The sequence below is a fragment of the Condylostylus longicornis genome, unplaced genomic scaffold (genome assembly GCF_029603195.1).
Source record: "Condylostylus longicornis isolate FDR11 unplaced genomic scaffold, ASM2960319v2 ptg000031l, whole genome shotgun sequence".
NCBI classification, from domain to species: domain Eukaryota; kingdom Metazoa; phylum Arthropoda; class Insecta; order Diptera; family Dolichopodidae; genus Condylostylus; species Condylostylus longicornis.
Genome location: NW_026578000.1, coordinates 7,568,546 through 7,591,596, shown reverse-complemented (window position 1 = coordinate 7,591,596; position 23,051 = coordinate 7,568,546). Strand labels below are relative to the sequence as shown.

General features: G+C 24.4%; 3 protein-coding genes across 4 annotated transcripts; all 3 read right to left on the bottom strand.

The window, feature by feature from the left end:
* Positions 1 to 4,842: 4,842 nt before the first annotated feature.
* Positions 4,843 to 8,268, bottom strand: LOC129608236 (sterol carrier protein 2-like). Its single transcript, XM_055519608.1, has 5 exons — positions 8,105 to 8,268; positions 6,373 to 6,696; positions 6,116 to 6,306; positions 5,832 to 6,048; positions 4,843 to 5,778 (listed from the first exon to the last, which is right to left on the bottom strand). Exons 1-5 carry the CDS (start codon positions 8,147 to 8,149, stop codon positions 4,918 to 4,920), a joined length of 1,638 nt encoding a protein of 545 aa, XP_055375583.1. The 5' UTR covers positions 8,150 to 8,268; the 3' UTR covers positions 4,843 to 4,917.
* Positions 8,269 to 8,987: 719 nt separating this feature from the next.
* Positions 8,988 to 12,119, bottom strand: LOC129608322 (sterol carrier protein 2-like). The gene is made up of 5 exons (XM_055519774.1): positions 11,990 to 12,119; positions 10,530 to 10,853; positions 10,273 to 10,463; positions 9,989 to 10,205; positions 8,988 to 9,935 (listed from the first exon to the last, which is right to left on the bottom strand). The coding sequence occupies exons 1-5, from the start codon at positions 12,032 to 12,034 to the stop codon at positions 9,072 to 9,074; spliced, it is 1,641 nt and encodes a 546-aa protein (XP_055375749.1). The 5' UTR covers positions 12,035 to 12,119; the 3' UTR covers positions 8,988 to 9,071.
* A 639-nt stretch (positions 12,120 to 12,758) lies between these two features.
* On the bottom strand, positions 12,759 to 22,985 carry LOC129608294 (UDP-glycosyltransferase UGT5-like). 2 transcript variants are annotated; one of them, XM_055519704.1, is made up of 6 exons: positions 22,808 to 22,985; positions 17,142 to 17,422; positions 14,137 to 14,513; positions 13,871 to 14,069; positions 13,379 to 13,818; positions 12,759 to 13,278 (listed from the first exon to the last, which is right to left on the bottom strand). In XM_055519704.1, the coding sequence occupies exons 2-6, from the start codon at positions 17,415 to 17,417 to the stop codon at positions 12,999 to 13,001; spliced, it is 1,572 nt and encodes a 523-aa protein (XP_055375679.1). In that variant the 5' UTR covers positions 17,418 to 17,422; positions 22,808 to 22,985; the 3' UTR covers positions 12,759 to 12,998. The 2 variants fall into 2 exon arrangements, with proteins under 2 accessions (XP_055375679.1, XP_055375680.1); XM_055519705.1 differs by having other exon boundaries at positions 22,925 to 22,943.
* Positions 22,986 to 23,051: the final 66 nt, after the last annotated feature.

The window sequence follows — 23,051 nt, the reverse complement described above, 5'->3', positions numbered from 1 at the left end:
AATAGCAAAAACAAATAAATTTAAAAAAAAAAAGTTTTTTTCTTCTACTTGTAATTTTATTATTTTTTTTTACTTAATTTTATTTTTCTTTGTAAATAAACTTTAAATATTTAGTTAATTTTTCTTTCTTTTTTATTTTCCACATATTATTCAAATTTGTTTTTTGTGAAAAAAATCATTATATTCTATTTTTTATATTGTGTAATAAATTAAATTGTTTTATAGTTATATATGTATGTATTTTTTACAAAAAAAATCAAAAGCATAAAAAATACATTTGTTAAAAATTGTGAATGACGATTTTTAAAAGCAAGTTTATTTTTTAACATAAACTATAATTTTAGTATCCTTGTTGATTTCATTTAAAATAGGGATTTTAAAAATAATTACTTAAAATAAAATTTGTTAAAAAGAAATTGTTTAGTCTTAATAAAATTAAATACAAAACACAAACAGAAAAAGAGAACACAAATTGCTAAACTGAAATTTATAAAAAGTTTATATTGTATAAAATGATTAGTTTAAATTATAAACAAAACCTTTTCGAATGGTGATGAAGGAAAATAAATTTTTGAATTAAAATTTTTTTTAAATTTGAGAAAAGTTTTGTTTTAAATATGGCAAAAATTATTGTTTCTTGTAAATATACATATGTACATATATGAAGAAATTTACGAGTTGTATACCATCCACGTTCAAAACAAGCAAAGTTTACGTTTTTTTTAAATAATTTATACTCAATAAAAATAAAATATGCTTTAAAATTAACTATTGAGTATCTTATGAAAAGCAAAATTTTTTTATGGAATTTCAAGATTTTCAAAAGCAAAAACAATTATTTAATATACAAAAATTGATTTTATGAAATATTAATTTCAAAAACTATTTAGACATTTCACATATCGTGTTAATTTTATTGTGTTAATTTTAATTAAATTTCAATGAAAATTTAATCTTAAGAAAAAGAAACGCAAAAGAGAAATAATGAATTATCAAAAATATTAGAAAATTTAAAGCAATTATTTTGTAAAACCTAAAATAATTAAATTTTCTATACATCTTAATACCTATGTTATTAAAAACAGTTTTGATTTACACAATATTATGTATAGAACCATATAAACTTTTATATGAGCTTATTGTTTGAAATTATTGATATTTCATGTTTATTCGTAATCATACAAGAAAATTATATCACATGGCTTTTAATTTAACTTTTTTTTTCGATTTTTAACTCTAAATTTTAATTGCTTCTTTTAATTTTTGCTATATTGTCTCTTTATTTTTGCCGTATTTTAGTATATGCACGTAACATAATTGTATCAAATTTAAATTATTTGTTGTATTTGAAATTTTATTCATTCACACTATAAGAAAAATATATCTAATTTTAAAATTAGTATGAAATTCAATATATTGTTTATAATTCCACCATTCACTAGACTTTAAATAAATCAATAAGCATTACTTGATTTACTATAATTAAATAAGGTTTTAATTTGTTGAGTAGCTTTTACATAACAGTTTTAAAAGTTTAAATTAAAAAATATTAAATTTTTGTTTTATTAATATTTTCGAAAGTGTTTCAAATAGAAGATTATTATTAGTAGTGTATTCGTACATAACGTTTAATAAAACATATTCGCAATATAATTTTTTCATTGTTTTTTATTGTTTACAACTGTTATGTGAAAAGTTAATTGGTATACTATACTTTAAAAAAATCCTGCTCCCCACTTAATTAAAAAACTGTATAGAACTAAATTTATAATTTAATAAATTAATTATAAAGAAAATTTAGATGTAAATTAAACATATAGAAGAAAAGCAAAATGAAATGGAAAAAAAGATGAAGTACACATTGTTTTTAATTAAAAGGCAAATCAATTGAAAATCAAATTAATGTAATATGATATCATTAAAAAAAAAAATAATAATTAATAATTATTTAAAACAAAATCAAATTATAAAGCATTAAAATAAGTTAAAAAATTATTAGCTATTAAAATAAAATGAAGCAGATCAAGAAAAGAATTCGTACATGTAAATATTGTTTTTGATCAAAAATTTAATTACATAGTATATAGAATACAGATATATGTTATTTAAAATAAAGTATATATTATAAAAGAATATATAAAAAAATAATAAAAAGAAAATTAAAAAAATCGCTCTTTTTTCGCTTTGCGTTTTATTACTTGGTAAAATTGAATAGTTTTAGAATACACGAATCTATTAAAATAATAATTGTATATGATGTTATTAAGCAGAAAATACTGTTCTAGAAGTTTCTTTTTCATTTTATAATGAAAATTTGAGACCACTGTAAAGAAACCCGACAAACGGACATTTAGAAAAACTTGGAGAACTTTCTTGTTCGAAAACATAGTTCTCCAAAAATGGTCAGTAAAAAAATTCTTGTACAAAAGCAGGATAAATTCACTATTTAGAATATATAAGATCCACAAAACAGTACGTGCTTTATTTTTAACTAGTTAAACATGTAAATGTAAATGGTTATAAAAATTCAAAATTAAAGGAATTTATATAATTTGTTAAATATTTTTTATATTAAATTTCCAGAGTACCATCATAAATTAACGAATTTTATTTTTTATATGAAAGAGGAAAAAAGAACAATTATATATTCAACAAAATTTCAGCGAAATCATAAGCCGAACACAAACATTTAGGGAAACAGCTAAATTAAAATTATCGGAAATTCCACTCAAAATCCCAAAAAATAAATGTTATCTGAAAGACTAGTCAACGCGTACATTACCTAAATTTATAATTCGTTTTGCCATATCATATTGAAAATAAATAACATTTCTACAATTAACACATATTCGTATTGTTCATACTATTTAATTTCAACAAATTATCTGTATAGATCCAGAATTTTCAACAAAAATAATAAATAAGTACATAATTGATTAGATTTTGCTTTAATTTTTATTCTTTACCCAATATTACTATAAAAAAATATACAATATTTTTTACTATAATGTTATACAATAACTCCATAAAAAAATAAAAAATAAAGTTTAATACAATAAGTCGATTTAAAATTATCAATATATTAATATACAAATATAGATCAGATCTAACGAACCCATTAAAGATAACAATTATTACATTTTTTTTTTTAAAAATAGTATTATATACTCTTTGTATTCATAAAAAAAAATAATACCACAACACTGCATTCTGATTATAAAAATACATTTTGCATTATAATATTTATACATAAAAACAAATAAAAAATATTTGGAGATAAAATAAAATATCGAATAATTAACTATGGTAAGTAAAATTTCTGGATAAAATCAAATTTTCAAAAAATGAATGTAAAATGAACTGTTAAGACGAAAAACCAAAAATTATATTGCACTCAACCTTTAGAATTGGAAATTACTTTAATATTTGTGAGAAATATTTTATGTTACTAACATTATAAGATGTTAAAAATTGGCGGTAAATGTTAAAATAACACAAAATATTAATCAGATATATTATTTTTCATTTTCAAAAACCTTAGGTTTTTTATTTACATTCCATTATTTTTTCAACAAAATTATATTTTGTTAAACCTTTCCAAAATCTCTTCAAATCTTCTGAAATATTTTTATTAAAAATAAGGCACTTGATGTTATGGCCTTCAAGATGTTAAATTTTTTTTATATAAGAACAAACCATTACCAATATTTTTTTTATTTGAAATTTTTGTTGTATTATTTATAAAAAAAAAAAATAATAATAACTTTAGAAACCCATACAAATATAAAAAATTACAGAAGAATTATTTAAATTTTTTTACTTTAGATAATAATAAAATCAGGAATCATGACGCACATAAATAATGTGATTTTCGATTTTATATATATTGCATATCATACTGATCATTAAATTTATTATAAATGTTTTGTAGATTTAAAAATATAAAAAAGAATATAATGAGTTTATTGACTTTCGATCATTTTTAAAACTACGTGTCTATTTGCTAATTATTGTACATAATCCCAGTCCTAGGTTACCTATCCCAGTCTTATTTTTTTTTCTTTTTCTTTTTTTTTTGATAAAAATGCTATTTAATTAATACAGAGACAAAAAACAATATATTAATTTCAATTGTGATGTATTGAAGTTTGATTTGAATATGATTATTGGATTCAATAATAATAACACTTATAATTACTTAATATTAAAAACCTTTTATATCTTCAAATAATTAAATTTTAGGCATGCAAATTTTCAGGTTTATATTCATAAAAAGCTTAATGTTAAGATACACTGTAGGCATTTACTAAAATGATATAAGCCGCAAGCTACTTAATTCTTAAATTGTATTGTAAAAACAAAAATATATCAAACTTAATTTTCTAAATTATTTTTTTTTTTTTTCAAAATATCATTTAATATTATTCTGTAATGCAAATGTACGATACACGTAATTATACGAAATAATACGAAACTAAAAAAATATATCTTGGTTCTCTTAATTCTACTTGTTACCCGATCTAAATCTAAATATTTATTTTTTTTTTCTTAATTTTTGTTAAATTTGATAAAATCAATTTTAGTCAATTATAGCTGATGTACTTACATATATTAAATTTTTTTTTTATTTTTTGGGTATTATTTTGGTAAAACTAATTTCAAATCAAAAAATAAAAATGCATAAAAATGATATCAATAAAGTACTATAAAAGAAACTTTAGAAAGATTTGAAGAGATATCGATTCGTTTTTCTAACTTCATATGTACATATATAAAATTTATCTGCAGATTAATAAAACTTATTGAAAAAGGAAAGATAAGAAACTATGTATTTACAAGTATGTATTTTATCTCCAATTTGTTTGTGATGTTCTAAGTGTTAAACTTATATTATTTTTTAAAATTTAAAATCTATGCTTATAACTTTGATCTTAATTCATCAATTCTGTGTTGTGCTGTTCTTTGCAAATCTAACAATTTCATAGCCAATCCCATGTTTCCTTGAATTTTAACTTTGCCTTGGAAGAATGCTTTTTGTGGAGGCAGTTTACCAGTTATAAGCTCAGCTACATCTTCATCATTTATAATAAAGGTGATATCACATTTATCTTTTCCGTTATATATAATCTTTCCTTTGCCTTCTTTTGCGTTTATTACCCAATATCCAACTTTTCCATCTGGACCATTTGTGACCCTAAAACCATAAACTGCGCGAACTTTCTCAATTAAATTTTCTTTATCTTCTTGCATTGCTTGTTCCAATAATTGCAATAATGGTGTAACCTGAAATCCTTCAGGATTATCAGCAATTGCCTCTGTGGCAGCAGTTAAATTCATTTTTACTCGATTCTTCGCATTGGGAAAACCCAAACGATATAACGCTACAACAACAGCACCTCCTAGACCCAAGTTATGTTGAAGAGCTAGTTTACAATTTGGTACCTGACGTTTATCTGCTTCTCCTCGAAGTTGCCATACTAATTCAGAACATTGTGCTAAACCAGTTGCACCTAAAGGATGTCCTTTGGATATCAAACCACCACTTGGGTTAATTACATATTTTCCACCATAGGTGTTGTCATTTCGGTCAATCATTTCTCCAGCTTTCCCTGGTTCACATAGACCTAATGCTTCGTATGTTATTAATTCGTTAGCCGAAAAACAATCATGCAACTCAACCACATTTACATCTTGCGGTTTATAATTTGCTTTAGCAAAAAGTTTCTCAGCAGCAAGCTTCGTCATATCATAACCCGCAATTTTCATTAAGCTTTGCCCCTTAAATATGGAATTGTATCAAACAAATTTTACTTCTAATAATATTATTTTACCTTTAATGTTGACTCAGGGTCAGTTGCCATTTCCATTCCAACAATTTCAACAGCTTGAGCTTCTAAACCATGACGTCTAACAAAATCCTCTGATGCTAAAATACAAGCTGCTGAACCATCACTTGTTGGGCAACATTGCAACTTGGTTATTACTCCATGAATTTTTGGTGATTTCATTATTTGTTCCAAACTATATTCATCTTGAAATTGGGAATAGCTAAAAATTTAATAAAATAATAGATTTCATTACAAAAACAATGTGTATATTATTATTCATTAATTACGGATTATTAACTGAATGCTTGTGATTTTTGTAAGCAATTTTAGCAAAATGTTCCGGTTTTGTGCCGTATTTTCTCATATGTTCAAGACCAGCGTTGCTAAAGAATTGACACGCCATTGGAGATCCTTCAATATCAGCCATTGTTGACATGACTTCAACATGTTTCTCCATTGGGTTAGCACGATCAAAGTACTAAAATTTGCATTTTATATTTTCATTATTTCGTGAACTTAATATTTTTCATTTTTATTTATCTACCTTTCCAGATAAGGAACCTCTTTCCATTTTTTCAAATCCTAATGCTAAAACACAATCATTATTACCAGTCTCAATTAATTGTTTCGCTAAATATAATGCACTTGATCCGGTCGAGCAATTATTATTAACATTATAAATCGGTATTCCTGTCATACCAACTTCATACAAAGCTCTTTGTCCACTAGTTGAATCACCATAAACATATCCAACACAAGCTTGTTTTATTTCAGAGTAATCAATTTTCGCATCTTTGAGAGCTTTTGTAACAGCTTCTTTAGCCATATCTGGATAACAAACATCTTGACGGCGACCAGGCTTCTCAAACTAATATTAAGATGAATAAATTTATATTATATTTTTATTCTTAATAAAAAGAATAAATCGAGATCTAATATTTTATATATATTTATTACAATTTAACCACACAAGTGTGTGTAATTAATATAAACTGATTCTCAATTTTTCAATACAAATTTAGATAACAAAATTTTTTGATAAAACAAGCTCAAAAACAATGACAATTCAAAATTTTGCAGATAAAAAGTGCGAAATAAATTTGTATAATTTAACGTAATCATATATTATTAAAGATTAATATTACAAAGTTAAAAATGTCTGATTAATTTTATTGAGCTAAATTAGTTCTATTTTAAATAACTTTAGCTTTGAAGTGAGTAGGTACATGAAAATTATATTACTGAAAGAGTTTCTGATAATTCCGATTACAAACGTTTATAAATTTCCTGAATTATCAGATGGCTTTGTATTCTAGAAATGCATAATTTATGTTGCATTGAAGGGAGATAAGGCATATTTATCTTTAAGAATTTCTGGAAAATCTGTAAGAATGAAAATATCGAATAATGGTACCTGGCACCATAAAATATGTAAACGGATACACTCGATTTTTCTTCACAAAGACATTTGAATAGGCACAGGTGCCTATTTAATTTAAGCTTTGAACGACAATTCAAATAACTTACATATAAAACTATGTAAGAAATAATATAAAATACTTTCTTAAACAATAACTAAACTAGTTCCTATTTATAATTAATCTTATGTTTGTACGTATATTATTTGCATAACTTTTATTTTGATTACCCGTGTTGTAAATTTTAAATTATACATATAGTTAATTCTATACAATAGTACATACATATTATTTTCTGTGACTTAACTACAATTAATCAAGTCATAAAATTTATAAACCAGTTTATGATTAAAGTAAATGCATATAATAAATGTTTGTACATATACATATCTATTTTATATATGTAAGTACATAAGTATAGTATATATTTTTACAAGTACATATATTTGTTAATTAGTCAAAGTTTTTATGAACTTTTCATTTTCCACTCGACAAGATAAGCCTAAAAATAGGATTTAATCAAAAATTCATTGTTACTTATTTTTAACTACATATAAACTAAATATTATAATTTTTTTTATGTTTTACAAATTTTATTACGGAATATTCAAGAGTGGAGACGTAAAACTGAAATTGTTCTATATAGATAATTAAAATTTTTAAATATTTTTAAATTCAATGATAATTTCGTTCTACTAATTTTAAAGATTAATAATTCTATTTCATAATTTTTAATTTATTATTGCAAAGAATAATCAAAATATTGAATAATTTAAATAATTATACTATAAAATATTCCAACTTCGTAGACCGAAAAATCTTAATACTTAAAAAATATTTAGATTTTTTTATATTTACCTTGGTCATTCCAACTCCAATAACATAAACCCGTATTTTGGCCATTTTCCTCTGAATTATTTTTATTATAGAACTTAAAAAGCAAGTACTAAAAAACTGAATTTAAAAAATTTATGACTGGACAAGAAAAAAAATATGACTACTTTTTATAACTAGTAAACCAACACCAGCAAATCACAAAAAAATTTTTAAAATTTATTCCTAATGTCAAAATAGAAGATAACAAAAATAAATGGGGTAAGCAACTAATGTGACAACATTTCCAAAATTCAAACAGTACTTCTCCTATTATTCAATAGATGGGTGTAAAATTAGTTCTAAAAAAAGAATATATAAAAATTAATTTAAAATATTCTTTTAATATATTGCAATTCGAAAATCGAAAATTCAAGCACAAAGCATGTATAATAATTTAATTTATACCTTATTTCTACCATTTCAATTTTTCTATTCAGTTGTAAATAACGAAATATTAAGAATTTTGGTAGGTGTTTATTGGAGCCGCATACAGTTCGTCCGGATGCGGCACAAGCAAAATGCACAAAAATGTACAATTTGCATTGGAAAAATACCTCACGGCACTAATGTGCACATTTCAAGAGTAACGACCTCTTTCAAAAATGAGGCCATTTTCATACGAAAAATAAAACAACTCTAATAAACTTTTAACAAAATAAGTCCTTAATATCTAACTCCTCTCACTTTCCCCCCTTACTTTTTCTTATGTTTTATTTGGATTATTTATTTTTTTATTCCATTTTCTAATTTAATAACAAGAAAGGAGAAAACTGTATGCGACTCTTAAAAATATAGGACAAAATTAAAAATTCACGTATTTCAAAATTCTAAAATATGCAAATTTATTATTATAAAAAAATCAAAATCACCTTACTTTTCTTATACAGTACAATGTTAGTGGAACACTACATCTATTGTCCATAGAATATTGAAATTTTAAACTTGTTTGCTACAATTTTGATTTTATCAACTGCATAATCTTTGGTTGCGCTCTTCTCTGCAAATCTAATAGCCTCGCTGCTAATCCCATATTTCCTTGAATTTTTACTTTTCCTTGAAAGAAAGCTTTCTGCGGCGGTAGCTTACTAGTAATTAAATCTTTTACATCTACATCATTAATAACAATTGTTACATCACATTTTTCTTTCCCGTTATATGTAATTTTTCCTTTGCCTTCTTTGGCATTTATTACCCATAAACCAATCTTTCCATCAGGTCCATTTGTCACTTTAAAACCATAAACTCCACGGACTCTTTCAATTAGATTTTCTTCATCTTCCAGCATAGCTTGCTCTAATATTTTAATTAGTGGTGTAGCTAAAAAACCCTCAGGATTTTCTGCTATTTTTGTTTTTGCAGCAGTTAAATTTATTTTTACGCTATTCTTCGCATTGGGAAAACCCAAACGATATAACGCTACAACAACGGCACCTCCTAGACCCAAGTTATGTTGAAGAGCTAGTTTACAATTTGGTACCTGACGTTTATCTGCTTCTCCTCGAAGTTGCCATACTAATTCAGAACATTGTGCTAAACCAGTTGCACCTAATGGATGTCCTTTGGATATCAAACCACCACTTGGGTTAATTACATATTTTCCACCATAGGTGTTGTCATTTCGGTCAATCATTTCTCCAGCTTTCCCTGGTTCACATAGACCTAATGCTTCGTATGTTATTAATTCGTTAGCCGAAAAACAATCATGCAACTCAACCACATTTACATCTTGCGGTTTATAATTTGCTTTAGCAAAAAGTTTCTCAGCAGCAAGCTTCGTCATATCATAACCCGCAATTTTCATTAAGCTTTGCCCCTTAAATATGGAATTGTATCAAACAAATTTTACTTCTAATAATATTATTTTACCTTTAATGTTGACTCAGGGTCAGTTGCCATTTCCATTCCAACAATTTCAACAGCTTGAGCTTCTAAACCATGACGTCTAACAAAATCCTCTGATGCTAAAATACAAGCTGCTGAACCATCACTTGTTGGGCAACATTGCAACTTGGTTATTACTCCATGAATTTTTGGTGATTTCATTATTTGTTCCAAACTATATTCATCTTGAAATTGGGAATAGCTAAAAATTTAATAAAATAATAGATTTCATTACAAAAACAATGTGTATATTATTATTCATTAATTACGGATTATTAACTGAATGCTTGTGATTTTTGTAAGCAATTTTAGCAAAATGTTCCGGTTTTGTGCCGTATTTTCTCATATGTTCAAGACCAGCGTTGCTAAAGAATTGACACGCCATTGGAGATCCTTCAATATCAGCCATTGTTGACATGACTTCAACATGTTTCTCCATTGGGTTAGCACGATCAAAGTACTAAAATTTGCATTTTATATTTTCATTATTTCGTGAACTTAATATTTTTCATTTTTATTTATCTACCTTTCCAGATAAGGAACCTCTTTCCATTTTTTCAAATCCTAATGCTAAAACACAATCATTATTACCAGTCTCAATTAATTGTTTCGCTAAATATAATGCACTTGATCCGGTCGAGCAATTATTATTAACATTATAAATCGGTATTCCTGTCATACCAACTTCATACAAAGCTCTTTGTCCACTAGTTGAATCACCATAAACATATCCAACACAAGCTTGTTTTATTTCAGAGTAATCAATTTTCACATCTTTGAGAGCTTTTGTAACAGCTTCTTTAGCCATATCTGGATAACAAACATCTTGCCGACGACCAGGCTTTTCAAACTGAAATAATAAGTAATTTTTTTTTGACGGCTTTTAAATAAAGCTTTGAAATTTAATATTTATTAAATAACTAAAGTTATATAATAAATATTCAAAACAGAAGGCAACCCAAAAAAACGATGAGTTATTTTTTTATTTTTAAATAAGATAGAGAACCTTATCTTGTTTTCCCGTTGTTTAGAATGATTTGCAAATTTTTACATAAGAAATTAATTTATTTTCGTCTTTAATATTTTTTATGCGCATATCTGCATACATTCAAATGAAAAGGATGATATTTCAAATCACCGCTGAAGATTTTGTGTATTAAAAGAGTTTTCACTTAAAAAAAACAAGTGTAAAATTTCGCAAAAATGACGACTCAGCATTTTAATATTTTTTCAAAATTGTGCTAATTACATAAAAACGAGAATTTTTTAGAATATATTGCAATACTTTCGAATTTTCTTAAAAATTAAAACACTGCACATTGTAATTTTAATTAACAAATTCCTAGTCATAAAAAAAAAAAATTAATATTAAAATACTAAAAATTTAATTACCGAGTTTACTGCAAAGCTTGTGCAGATATCTAAAGTTCATAAATGCTTACACATCTAAAATGTAAAATAAAATTCACATCTAAAATTTGTATTTTTATATTTTTTGCTTACGGGTTTTAAGTAAATTAAACAATAAAATGTTAAATTTAGCTCATTTTGCAATTTTTGTTCAAAAAATAAGTTCATCCGATGTGACCAACTTATACATACATATGTATGTATATGTGCGACCGTTTTCGTTATTTCAGTCGGAGAATTTTATTTAATGATTTCATTAGATATGATTCCAACTAAAAAAACGATTCGAATGGACAATGCACTTTCCAAGCCCTGACAAACAAAGTTTTTACATGGTTCCAATAACCACAGTTAAAACATAAAATTTCAAAGAAATCGGTTATTTCCATTACAAAATAAAGAGATACGTTATGCACCTATACGGAATCAAAGTGATTTTATACAGATCTGACTTTAACCAAATGTTATTAATTCATGAGATTCCCCAGTTATTAATTCATCAGATTCTATACAAAATTTACATTATTACAAACATGCAAAAAGTGTATGCTTATCTATGAAAAAGCCTATACTTACCTTAGTCATACCAACACCTATAACGTAAACCTTTATTTTTGCCATTTTTGATTTATAATTTTACGTTATATTAAAAAAATATTTCTTTCATATATTAAAATCAACTTATTTTCCACAATTTACAATTTATACTGGTACGAAAATTTTTTAAATATTGTTTGTTTTGTTTATGAAAAAGAACAACAGTTATGTTTACAAAAACAAATAAAAAGTAAAAGTAAAATAAAATTTAATGACATTATGTTGGATATCCGTTATACATTGCTGTCAATTTTTTTTTTTGAATTTTTCTTTCTAATTGAATTATTAAAGACACAAACCTTATCAAAAAATTTGGCACTGAAAAATTTTTATTTTTAAATTTATACAGGGTTTTCTGTTGAAAGAATGGTACCAGGTGGTTACTTCATATAAATAAATGATTATAGCTTCGGAACCATGTGACATAGAGTAGCCACAGAGCAACTAGAATTTTTGTTTTAATTTTTTTTTTAAAAATCGAAATTTCTCGTAGATTTATTTACTTTTTCCGATGTGTTACAATAAGATCTAAAAATTAACTCATACAACATTTTCTTATATCTCTCATAATTCTGCCTGTAAAACATATTAAATGTGTTTTGAAAACATGCAACAAATGCAGAGTTTATATATGAATGAAACCCCCTCCCCCTTGTTGTAAAATTTTTTAAATCGGGAAAAGAAGCAATTAAAAATAGAACTTAATCTTAACACAATATAATTGAGTTAATCAAAATTATCAAGTAAATTCAACCTTAAACAATAATTTTATTATCACAATCATACAAAAACAAATTACATTTACAAAATTTATAATAGGTATGGAGTTGCTTATGTACAAGAAATGATTGTAGCAATTTTATTTACATGTAAATAATCAGTTTGTAATAATTTTATATATAACTATATAAATATGTCCATTAATATGTACATATTTATGTAATTTTTGTGTGATTACATTTCGTTTTAATTGAAAATTAAATAAGTTTTAATTTCGTTTTGCTTTTTCAACAGATGCTGATCTATTACCACATATGATTCTAGTTAAAGCAATCCAACTCATAATTGAGGAAATAATCATAAAAATGAAAAATAAGTAAATGTCAAGACAGTTATATGAATACCAAGGCATAAATGTAGAAACAGATTTTGTAAATGGTGCACCTTCAGTCTTTCCAACATGTTCAACCCACCAAATTGCCGTTTCGAGTGCTTTTTGTGGTCGGTTTTTAAATGAATATGAAACTGCTTTTGCAGCATCCATGTATCTATAAATTAAAATAGTATTAAATAATTTTAAGATAATATATATCATTAAATAATATATATGTATATAATATATATTTGATTTTATTTCATATGAATCACCTTCGATTTAAAACTTCATTAATAGCCTTATATACTGAACTTTCTGTAATGTCTTCATAATTTAAAACTATTCCCATTTCTCTTTGTCTAATTGCAGCTGAATTTAAAAATTGATCACCATACATTGGTGTTAATACTGCTGGTACTCCACAATATGCCGCTTCAGAAGCACCCATCAATCCACCATGACTCATAAAAACTTTAACATTAGGATGGCATAAAATTTCTCTTTGTGGTAACCATTTTCTAATTAAAATATTTTTCGGTTGATTATGTAAAGTTTCATTTTCCCATTTCCAAATAACTTTTTGTTTTAAACGTCCAAATGCTCTAAGCATACCATCACGTTTTTCTGATGGCAAAGTTTCAGCCCGAATCATTGATCCCCAACTAACATATATAACGCCTTCTTTGGCACTATCCAAAAATTTTTGTATATCCTAAAAAAAAATATTAAAAAATAAAAAATTTATAAAAAATTTGTTTTCTTACAGCTTCTAATGTTTTAGCTTTTTGTATATGAATTCCTCCTAATTCTATAACAGCAGGAGAAAGTGGTTTTGCGCCTCCCATCGAGTAATGTTGATTAACAAAAAATAAGCTTGTTTCTTTTACCAATTCACTAATTTCTGGTATATCATTATCAAATCTCTTGCGAGATAATTCTGTAGCAGTATGATGAGAATAATAGCTAAATAACAAAAAATACATATGATATACACATATTTATACGTACTTATACTAAAAATATCACTTACTTATATAAAAATTTCATTCCATGAAATGTTATCCAATTTGCTAATCTATATGGAAAGCTCATTTCTTCAGATTGACCTAAAAATAATGACGGAATATATGATGGTATACCTGGATTACCTATTCTATCATAATGCCATGGCATTAAGGCACAACTACTTAATGCAATAACTGGTGCTTTTAATAAATGAGCAACTGACATCATACAATCAGTATTAAATTGTTCCATTATAATTATATCATATGGATCTTGTTTGCCAAATTTTAAAACATCACGTATTGAATCTGAATACAATGCTGTCTGACATGCTTGTTTTCCCCAATCATATAATAAGAAAAATTCCAAGAAATGATTGTAGAATCTTCGATTTTCAAACCACTATTAAAACAAAAAATAAATTTCAAATTATTATTATGATAAAATATTGTTATAATAGTAAAAATAATAAATAAAAAATAATTTATTAATTCCAATTACAAACAGGGTGTTTATTTTATGTCCACATCGCGAATAAATGCGTTTCTTGATAATGAATAGCTCAAGTTGAAAATATTTCATATAAAATTTCCAAAGTACATTGATTATTACTTGGATTATCGTCAAACTGATTAAAAGTAATTTTGTTTGCAATAACTTAGTAAACTCATTTTCCAATTATTTTGTAAAAATTCTTGAGAATATAAAAAAATTACCAATGCATATTCGTATTTACTTCGTTTGATAGAATTTTTAGAACAAAAATCAAGAATATTATTTGAATAAGAACAGCAACAAAAATTAGCTATATATGTATGTATGTATGCACATAAGAATGTAATTTAAAAAAAGTGTCATTAAACTTCTTAAAAAACCTTGAAAGCAGCGTATTTTCGTACAAAAATTATTGCAAGACATTAAATTAATGGAAACTACCTTTATGTATTCGACTACTCATGTATTCTTATATATTTAATCATACATAGCTGTCTACAATATGTTGACCATGACAGAATTTTAAAAATTAATAGAAGTGTTATTATAGAATTTGAAACACCTGTTGTTTCTTATTCACAACTCTTATTCAAAAATAGAAAAAAAAAAAAAAACAATAATTTAAACTAGCTTTATATTTGAAACTAAACTAAATATTGTGCACATGTAAATAAAATTCAAAAAGCTTCCATTAGAGTATATTTTGTACATTTCATTGTTACACTCATAAATTATACTCAGAAATTCTAAAAAATGCTAAGAAAATTTGTTAATATAGGTCAGTATCCATATTATGGCAGCGCTACACACATAACTCTACATTCAGTAAGAAATCTTTTATAGATAAAAAAACTAATTCATAGAAGAAAAAAATTTAAGCTTCATTCAGTATTTACACATGTATGTATGTATGTATATGTACATAAGGTCATTGAACGCTATCATCAGGTGTACAAATTATGATAATAAAATATTTTACAATGATTGAAATACAAAATTATCATATTAAAGCTTAATTTTTTTTTTCTTTCATAATAGAAACTTGAAAACCGGTTTATTCCATTGATAATATTAATTTTTACTATTTTTTTAATATACACATGTATACATAGTGAAATAAATTTCATCAATTTCATTTATTAATCAAGATTTAGAATTGTATTAAACTATATATAGGTAATTGAAGGTTACAAGATTTTATTATACAAATTGTTGTTCTTAAATATTAATTATAATAAAATTTGATTAAAAACTTATACTATCTTACAAGTGCACGCACACTATGGGAAATGAAAATCTTATTAAAAATTCTTAAAATGTGTTAACTTGGAAAAAATGTTTCTATTCAAATTTTAGGAGGTTTCATGATGATAACTTGAAAATGATTAACGTTAGTAGTAGTTAGAAAAGGGGCCCCGCCTGGCCACACACGCGAAGTCCATTCGCTGCCCCAGCAAAAAGACCCATCGACTACCCTGAAATTAATACCTTACAATTCCCACGTAATACAACCACAAAAACTATCTGTGGGAGCAAATTAACCTCCTTGGCGAACCATAAAAACTGCTCCAAAGACTCCCTCAACAGATCATTCCTCTTCCACATCAGAGGCGGATGGGCACAAAGACCATGTTCCACATCTTTCACCTCTGCAATAGCCTGACATCCACGACATACATCCGTCGTAGCGACTCCAAGCCTCTTGACTAAGACGCAATTTCCCGTCAACACTCTCACCAGTATGCTGAGATCAGCCCTACTATATCTCAACAAAATTTCCTAATTATTATACTATATTACGGTAATATTAATTATTATACTATATTAACTTTTAGCGTATTTTATATGTATATTAAATATTACTATATAATAATGATAACATTAACTATGTTTATTTATGCCATCTAATATAATTAAAAATTTTCCAGTTTCAACAAATTTTAAAAATATTCTAGTTTTAGATTTGAAAATATTACAAAAATGTCATAAAGACCAAAAACTTTCTGCAAGATTACATTAACTTATATATATATATGCATATACATATATATATATATATTTTTATGTATATGCATATATATATATATATATATATATATATATATATATATATATGCATATGTATATATATATATATATATATATATATATATATATATATACATATATATATATATATATATACATATATACATATATATATATGTACATATATATCCATCATATATATACATATATATATGTATATATATATATATATATATATATATATATATATATGTACATATAGATATATAATACAGATACATATAGATATATAATATATACATATATATATATATATATATATATATATATATATATATATATATATATATATATGTAGATATATCTATATATATATATATATATATAAACATACATTCGCATACAGAATGTTTGCGAATACATTCTGTAACATACAGAATGTATGTTTAGTGTAATTGCTATTATACCTTTACATACCTTTACCATGTAACATAAATTTTAACTTACCTTTAAATCGACTGAATTAACTAATGTTTTTTGTCCAGTTAATGGTAAATCTCTATAATGTGCTGGTGGACTTTTATCAGGAAAATGACTAACTACTGTTACTTCATGACCATTTTCAGCTAATCCTCTCATTATTGGATGAAAAAAATGAAAATGACTTATACCAGGATGTGGAAATATTCCTAAAATCCGATATGAATTTGTTAAACTGCTAAAAAATACTATAACTAATAGTAAACATTTTTGAATATTATTAATACAAAAATTTGCTGCCATTTTGTCTGAAATAAAAAAAGAAAACAAATACATGAGTATATATGTGTATATATCAATGTAATTTAATTTTTACAATATATATTAGTGACTTAACACAGTATATTTAGTAAAATGGTAATTTTCTACTTGGGACCATTTCGTTAGTTATGGTATAAAAATTATTTTGACCGATCGAGAACTCTTCATATAAATTACAAGAGATACAAGGATTTAAAAAAGACACGAGCTTGTAAAATTCTCTAAATAGAAAATTTTCATGGTCTTGCACATTTTCATTGAATGAAAGGAGAGTTTCTTTTTTATATAGAAAATTTTCTAGTCTCACAAAATTTTAATGTTATAGTTTGTACTCAATTTTCAATATTAATTGATAGAACATTGTTTATCAAAATATACAAATATACAAAATAAAAATAGATTTTGCGGTGCAGCAAAAAGGTCTAAAGTTCCCTATAAGTTTTCAATTTAACATTTATTTTGTTATTAAAATATTGTATAACACTTAAGGTTAATGTACTGAACTTCAAATTTAAAATAGTAGATATAAAATCAACGAAAAAATATTCTATTTATATAAACTTTAAAAAAATTTATTTGATAATAGTTAATTTAGAGCAGAATTGGCCAACTTCCAAAAAAAGAACAAACACAAATATTATTTTAATTGAGAATATAAGTAAAATTTTATTTAAAATAATAAGATAGCAAAGATAAAATTTGGTATTGAGCTGTCAGCATTGTGTTTAATCTGATATTTTTAAGCGTTGTCAATATATAAATTATGTGTGAGAAAGATGTGATTAACATAATTATTACGTGTTTTAATACATTGACTATTTAAAATTTTATTTCCATTTATTTGCACTCTAAAATCGATTTTTAATAACGATTTGGAGAGGAATAAATTTGTTCAAGAGAAGATTGGCTACAAGTTATCGTAAAGGTCAATAATCTCATATAAATTTTAATTCACAATAATATGACTGAAATAAAGGAAATTTGCAATGCAACTCATAAAATTTTCCATATGTACATAATATGTAGCAATGTCGAATAATGTTTAAAGTATTTTGGCTTAAAATTTTGGATTTGCTTGTTTTTGTAGTTTTTTTAGAAATTTTAATTTTAAATATGATTATAAAATGGAAGAATTACATAAAGCGACTTAATGGTCTGATTTCGGGGCAGACATTTACGGTACCTCAGCTCCATTTTTTTCAAATCCATTAACACTATTGTAGTTTACCAGGTTTGTGTATGTGCATATATGCGTTTAAGCTCAATTTTTTTTGAGCTTTCATTCAAAATTTTTAAAGAATTACGAATAAAAGTAGTTTTTAACACAATTTGTCTGTCTGAAAGCAACTCCAACAAAATGACAACCCAGAAACAAGAACACTATACAATCCTGTTGCAAAAGAAGTAAAAAAGGCACCTGGCATGAACAACATGAGGTTATGTGTGCACTAATACTCTTATAAATACAAACATCAAAGGACACCAACCAATAAAAGATAATGTAACCTAAACACAAACACACATATCAACTTGTAAGATGGAGGAATCATTTCAATGAGCAATCTTGAATGCATTACATATAAGGGCGTTCCCAGAAAAATTGTAAATATCAAGACCATATGTACAAGAATACGATTTCCAGGGTTTTACATGCAAACCAGCTAAGCGTGCAAATTAAGGACGTGCCCCAAATCAACTAGATGGATAGCGACGTCAAGCGATGGAGGAACGAAACAAGAGAAGCAAAGATGGGTTTTGCCCGGCTAAGGCCTGTATGGAAGTTATCCCACTTGGCAAACAGCACCAAGATTAGAATATTCAATACCTGCGTAAAATTTGTAACACTGTATGACTGTGAAATATGGCTAGCGCCTTAAAAATCATATGTGGAATATTCTGGTCCAGAACAACAACAAACAATGAACTATGGGCTATTACAGACAAGTAGCCTGTATAAACGTGGCTACAAGTGAAAAAAAGTGAAGATGGGTGGAACACATATTCCGGAGATCAAATAGTAAGATAGAATAGAATACAAAATTAAGGTGGCAAACACATAATAAATTTTAATATTCTGAAATTTTTTTAATTTATAATTTTAAAAAACTTTCACTTTTCATATTTAATGCAATTTCAAATTTATTATTTGAAAATATTATACATACATATTTATTAATTGGCCTTGAAGTTTTGCAATTCTAGAATATTATACAGTAGTTTGTACGCACAAAATTAAATTAACATTATAATAAAAATAATGATATAAATTTTGCGTTTACATAGACTAAACATTTGATTTCAATTTCATGGTAATTTTAATTAACAACCAATTATTATAGTTTTCACTAATTCGAATCCAGGCGAATTTTATGTATTCTTGTTTAAGTATAACTTGTAAATTCAAGATTATTCAGTATAATTCTTAATTGTGTGAGTAATCAATGACGATTTTCAGAAATGTTTACTTATTTTTATTTAACAATATTTTGCAATGATTTTTATATATTTACACAAATTTTTTTCAAAAAGATTTTTCAGAGAATAAAAAATTTCACGATTAATTTTAAATTAATTTAAATTTTTTATAGATTAGTTTTATATAAAAAAGATTTAATTACCTATGCCAATAGATATTGTAAATTATTTTTACATCAAAAATATTGTTAATTTATCTAGGGTTTAGTTTAATTGAAACAGAGATAAATCATCTATTGCCGAATTTATTTGGTACTAAACAATTAGTAATGCACTACTATCAATTTAGTTCAACCATTTATTTGTAATATTAATATGAAAATATTTATTTTAAATTAGTCTACAAAATGATTTACGATAAAGTAATACTCGTATTGTTATTAAATTCTTTATGCGAAAAATATATTTTTCTTTTTTCATTATCATATACCCAAAGAATATTAAGATAATTGAGTTTCCTGTTAAATAGAAGAAATTCCATTCTTTATTATTAAAAGCAATAATTGAAAATAATATTTTTCGCGTTATTTTTATTTTAAATGAAATGAAAATATTCAATAAATAATTATTTTTAATTATAATCAAAAATAAATGTTGTTATCTAGAATTATTTAACGTTTCAAAAATGAATTTTGGTTTTGATACAAAATATGAAATATAACAAATAAATTGTGTACATAAAAAACAGTTAAACATTATTATCATAGTTTCAATATTAAAAGAATATTTATGACGTACACATAAACACACGCATTATAGTATACAATAGCTGTATATTTCATATACTTATTGTGAATAAAGCATATAAAATTTAATGTAAAGAAATTAGAAAAATTGTTTGTGTACGGAAAAATTTTGGAAAATTTGGAAATATGTACTTGGAAAATTTTCTAATTAATCGATAAATTTGTTTACTTCACAATAAAAGAAATTTGTACTATATATGTTCTATATATACTATATATGTGTACTATATATTATGTGTTCACATAATATTATATATATATAATAACTATGTATACTATATACATTATATTTTATTTTATGACACAAAATCTTCTATAATTTCTTTGAAAGGAAAATATAACAATTTTCATTCATTTTACAGGAATACATAATATCTTTCGATATCTATGTACGAGTATATGTAATTTGTGAATACTGTTATTAATATTTAAAAATATAACTAAAATAAAAAAATATCTGAACATTTTTGACAATTTCACTTTACAAACTGAAACCTTTACGTACATATACTCAATATTTTGAATCATTCTACAGAAATTTTCGAAAAGGTTATATTGCTATATAAAAGTTATGAAGCCTATTTTCTTATAAAGGCGCACACCATTATATTTTACAAAGTTTATATGTGGAGAAAAGTAATATACAGAATACAATACTCGATTATGTATATTGTATATGTATATTTTGTCAATTTTACATTTATATACATATATATTATATATATGTTGAATAATAACAATAATTTACATATTTATAAGTAGGCAAATATTAAAAATAAAGCGTAAAATATAATATTGTTTATTCACAATGTGTATCCTTTATTTAATATCCTTTACACAACAATATGTCTAACATTCGATATATATAGATTGAATATATAAATGACGATAAATATACATATATATATATTTATATTTATATATTTGTATATTTTGAACATTTTTTACATTGAACTATAAAAATTTTGAATGAAAGTTTTGATATAATTATTTTAATTGTATTTGCTTGCACATTGCAATTTTTTATGGTTAACACATTCAAATTATAGTTTAATTCAGAATAAAACCCAAAATAATAATCTCAATTTTAATATTTTCTGTACTTGTTCCCCGACTTATTTATTTCATTCCGATTCTTTTTCAATTTCTTTTCCCCTATAATCAATTTGAAATTTTAAATTCATTTGAAAAGTAAAATTCATGTTATATATTAATTTTTATTAATTCAAAATTTTTAATTCAACTTTGTACACATTTCTTATTTCTTTTGACTTTCTTTCACAGTCTCATACTCGTATTATACGTATGTATGTATATCTGTTAGAGCAGTATTTTTTTCTTTCATATATTGTATTACATTCGTATTCAATGTAATTATGACTGTTATGATAGAAAGCATAATCATAACCATAAAAATGTGAGTACTTAAATGAAAATCATGTAATTTGTTTATTATTAATGTTATGCTCTCTTTTTGTTTAATACCAACATTTTTAATAATGTATTTTTATTTATGTTTTCCGTAACTTATTAATATTTTTGTGCGAATGTTAAATTATATTTATACAATTTTAATGTACGGTATGACTCGTATATTTTGAATAAATTGCAATTAACAGAAAATTTCATAATCAAAAATTTAATTGAAAATTTCCTGGTCACATAGTATAAATGTAATGGATTGGATCAAATATTCTGCAAATGAAAAAAAAAATCCTCTAAAATCGAATACAATTACTTTAATTTTTACTAGACATTTATTTATCACCCTCTGAACTTTTCTAATTAATATTAACCTTGTTCTATTAACCTATTAGACACTATATTTATTTAACATGTTACAAACTCTTTTTTTTCTGAATTTCTAAATGAAGAAAATTAAGAGGAATTGTTTTTTTTTTAAATGATTTTTGTTATGTGCTTTTTAAATTTTTTATTAAGTATTTTTAGAATAAATACGTTTTCTTAAAAAAAAAAAAATAAAAAATAAATCAAAAAAAGTGATCCACTTAAGAAAATGAGTACCAACTTATGCATACGATTACGAAACATAAAATTTTTTAATTTTACTTAATCTAACACAATTTTTAAAGATATTTTCTTTTATGAATACAAACAAGTTATTATAAAATTTTCTTAATTATTTCCTACATTTTCAAGTTTTCCACCACTGATTCTTATCCAATATATAAAAATTTTAATTATTTTCAAATTTTCAACTTATGGAAATTAAATTAATTTTAAAATTTTCGTTTCTTTTATATTTACATTTTCTTTTCAAATCAAAAACAAAAAAAATTAATTCTTCCGTATAATTAGACTTAAATAAGTCGACGAGTTACGATCAACTGACGAATTTTCAAAGAAAAATTTAAAAAGAAAAAAAAACATTCAT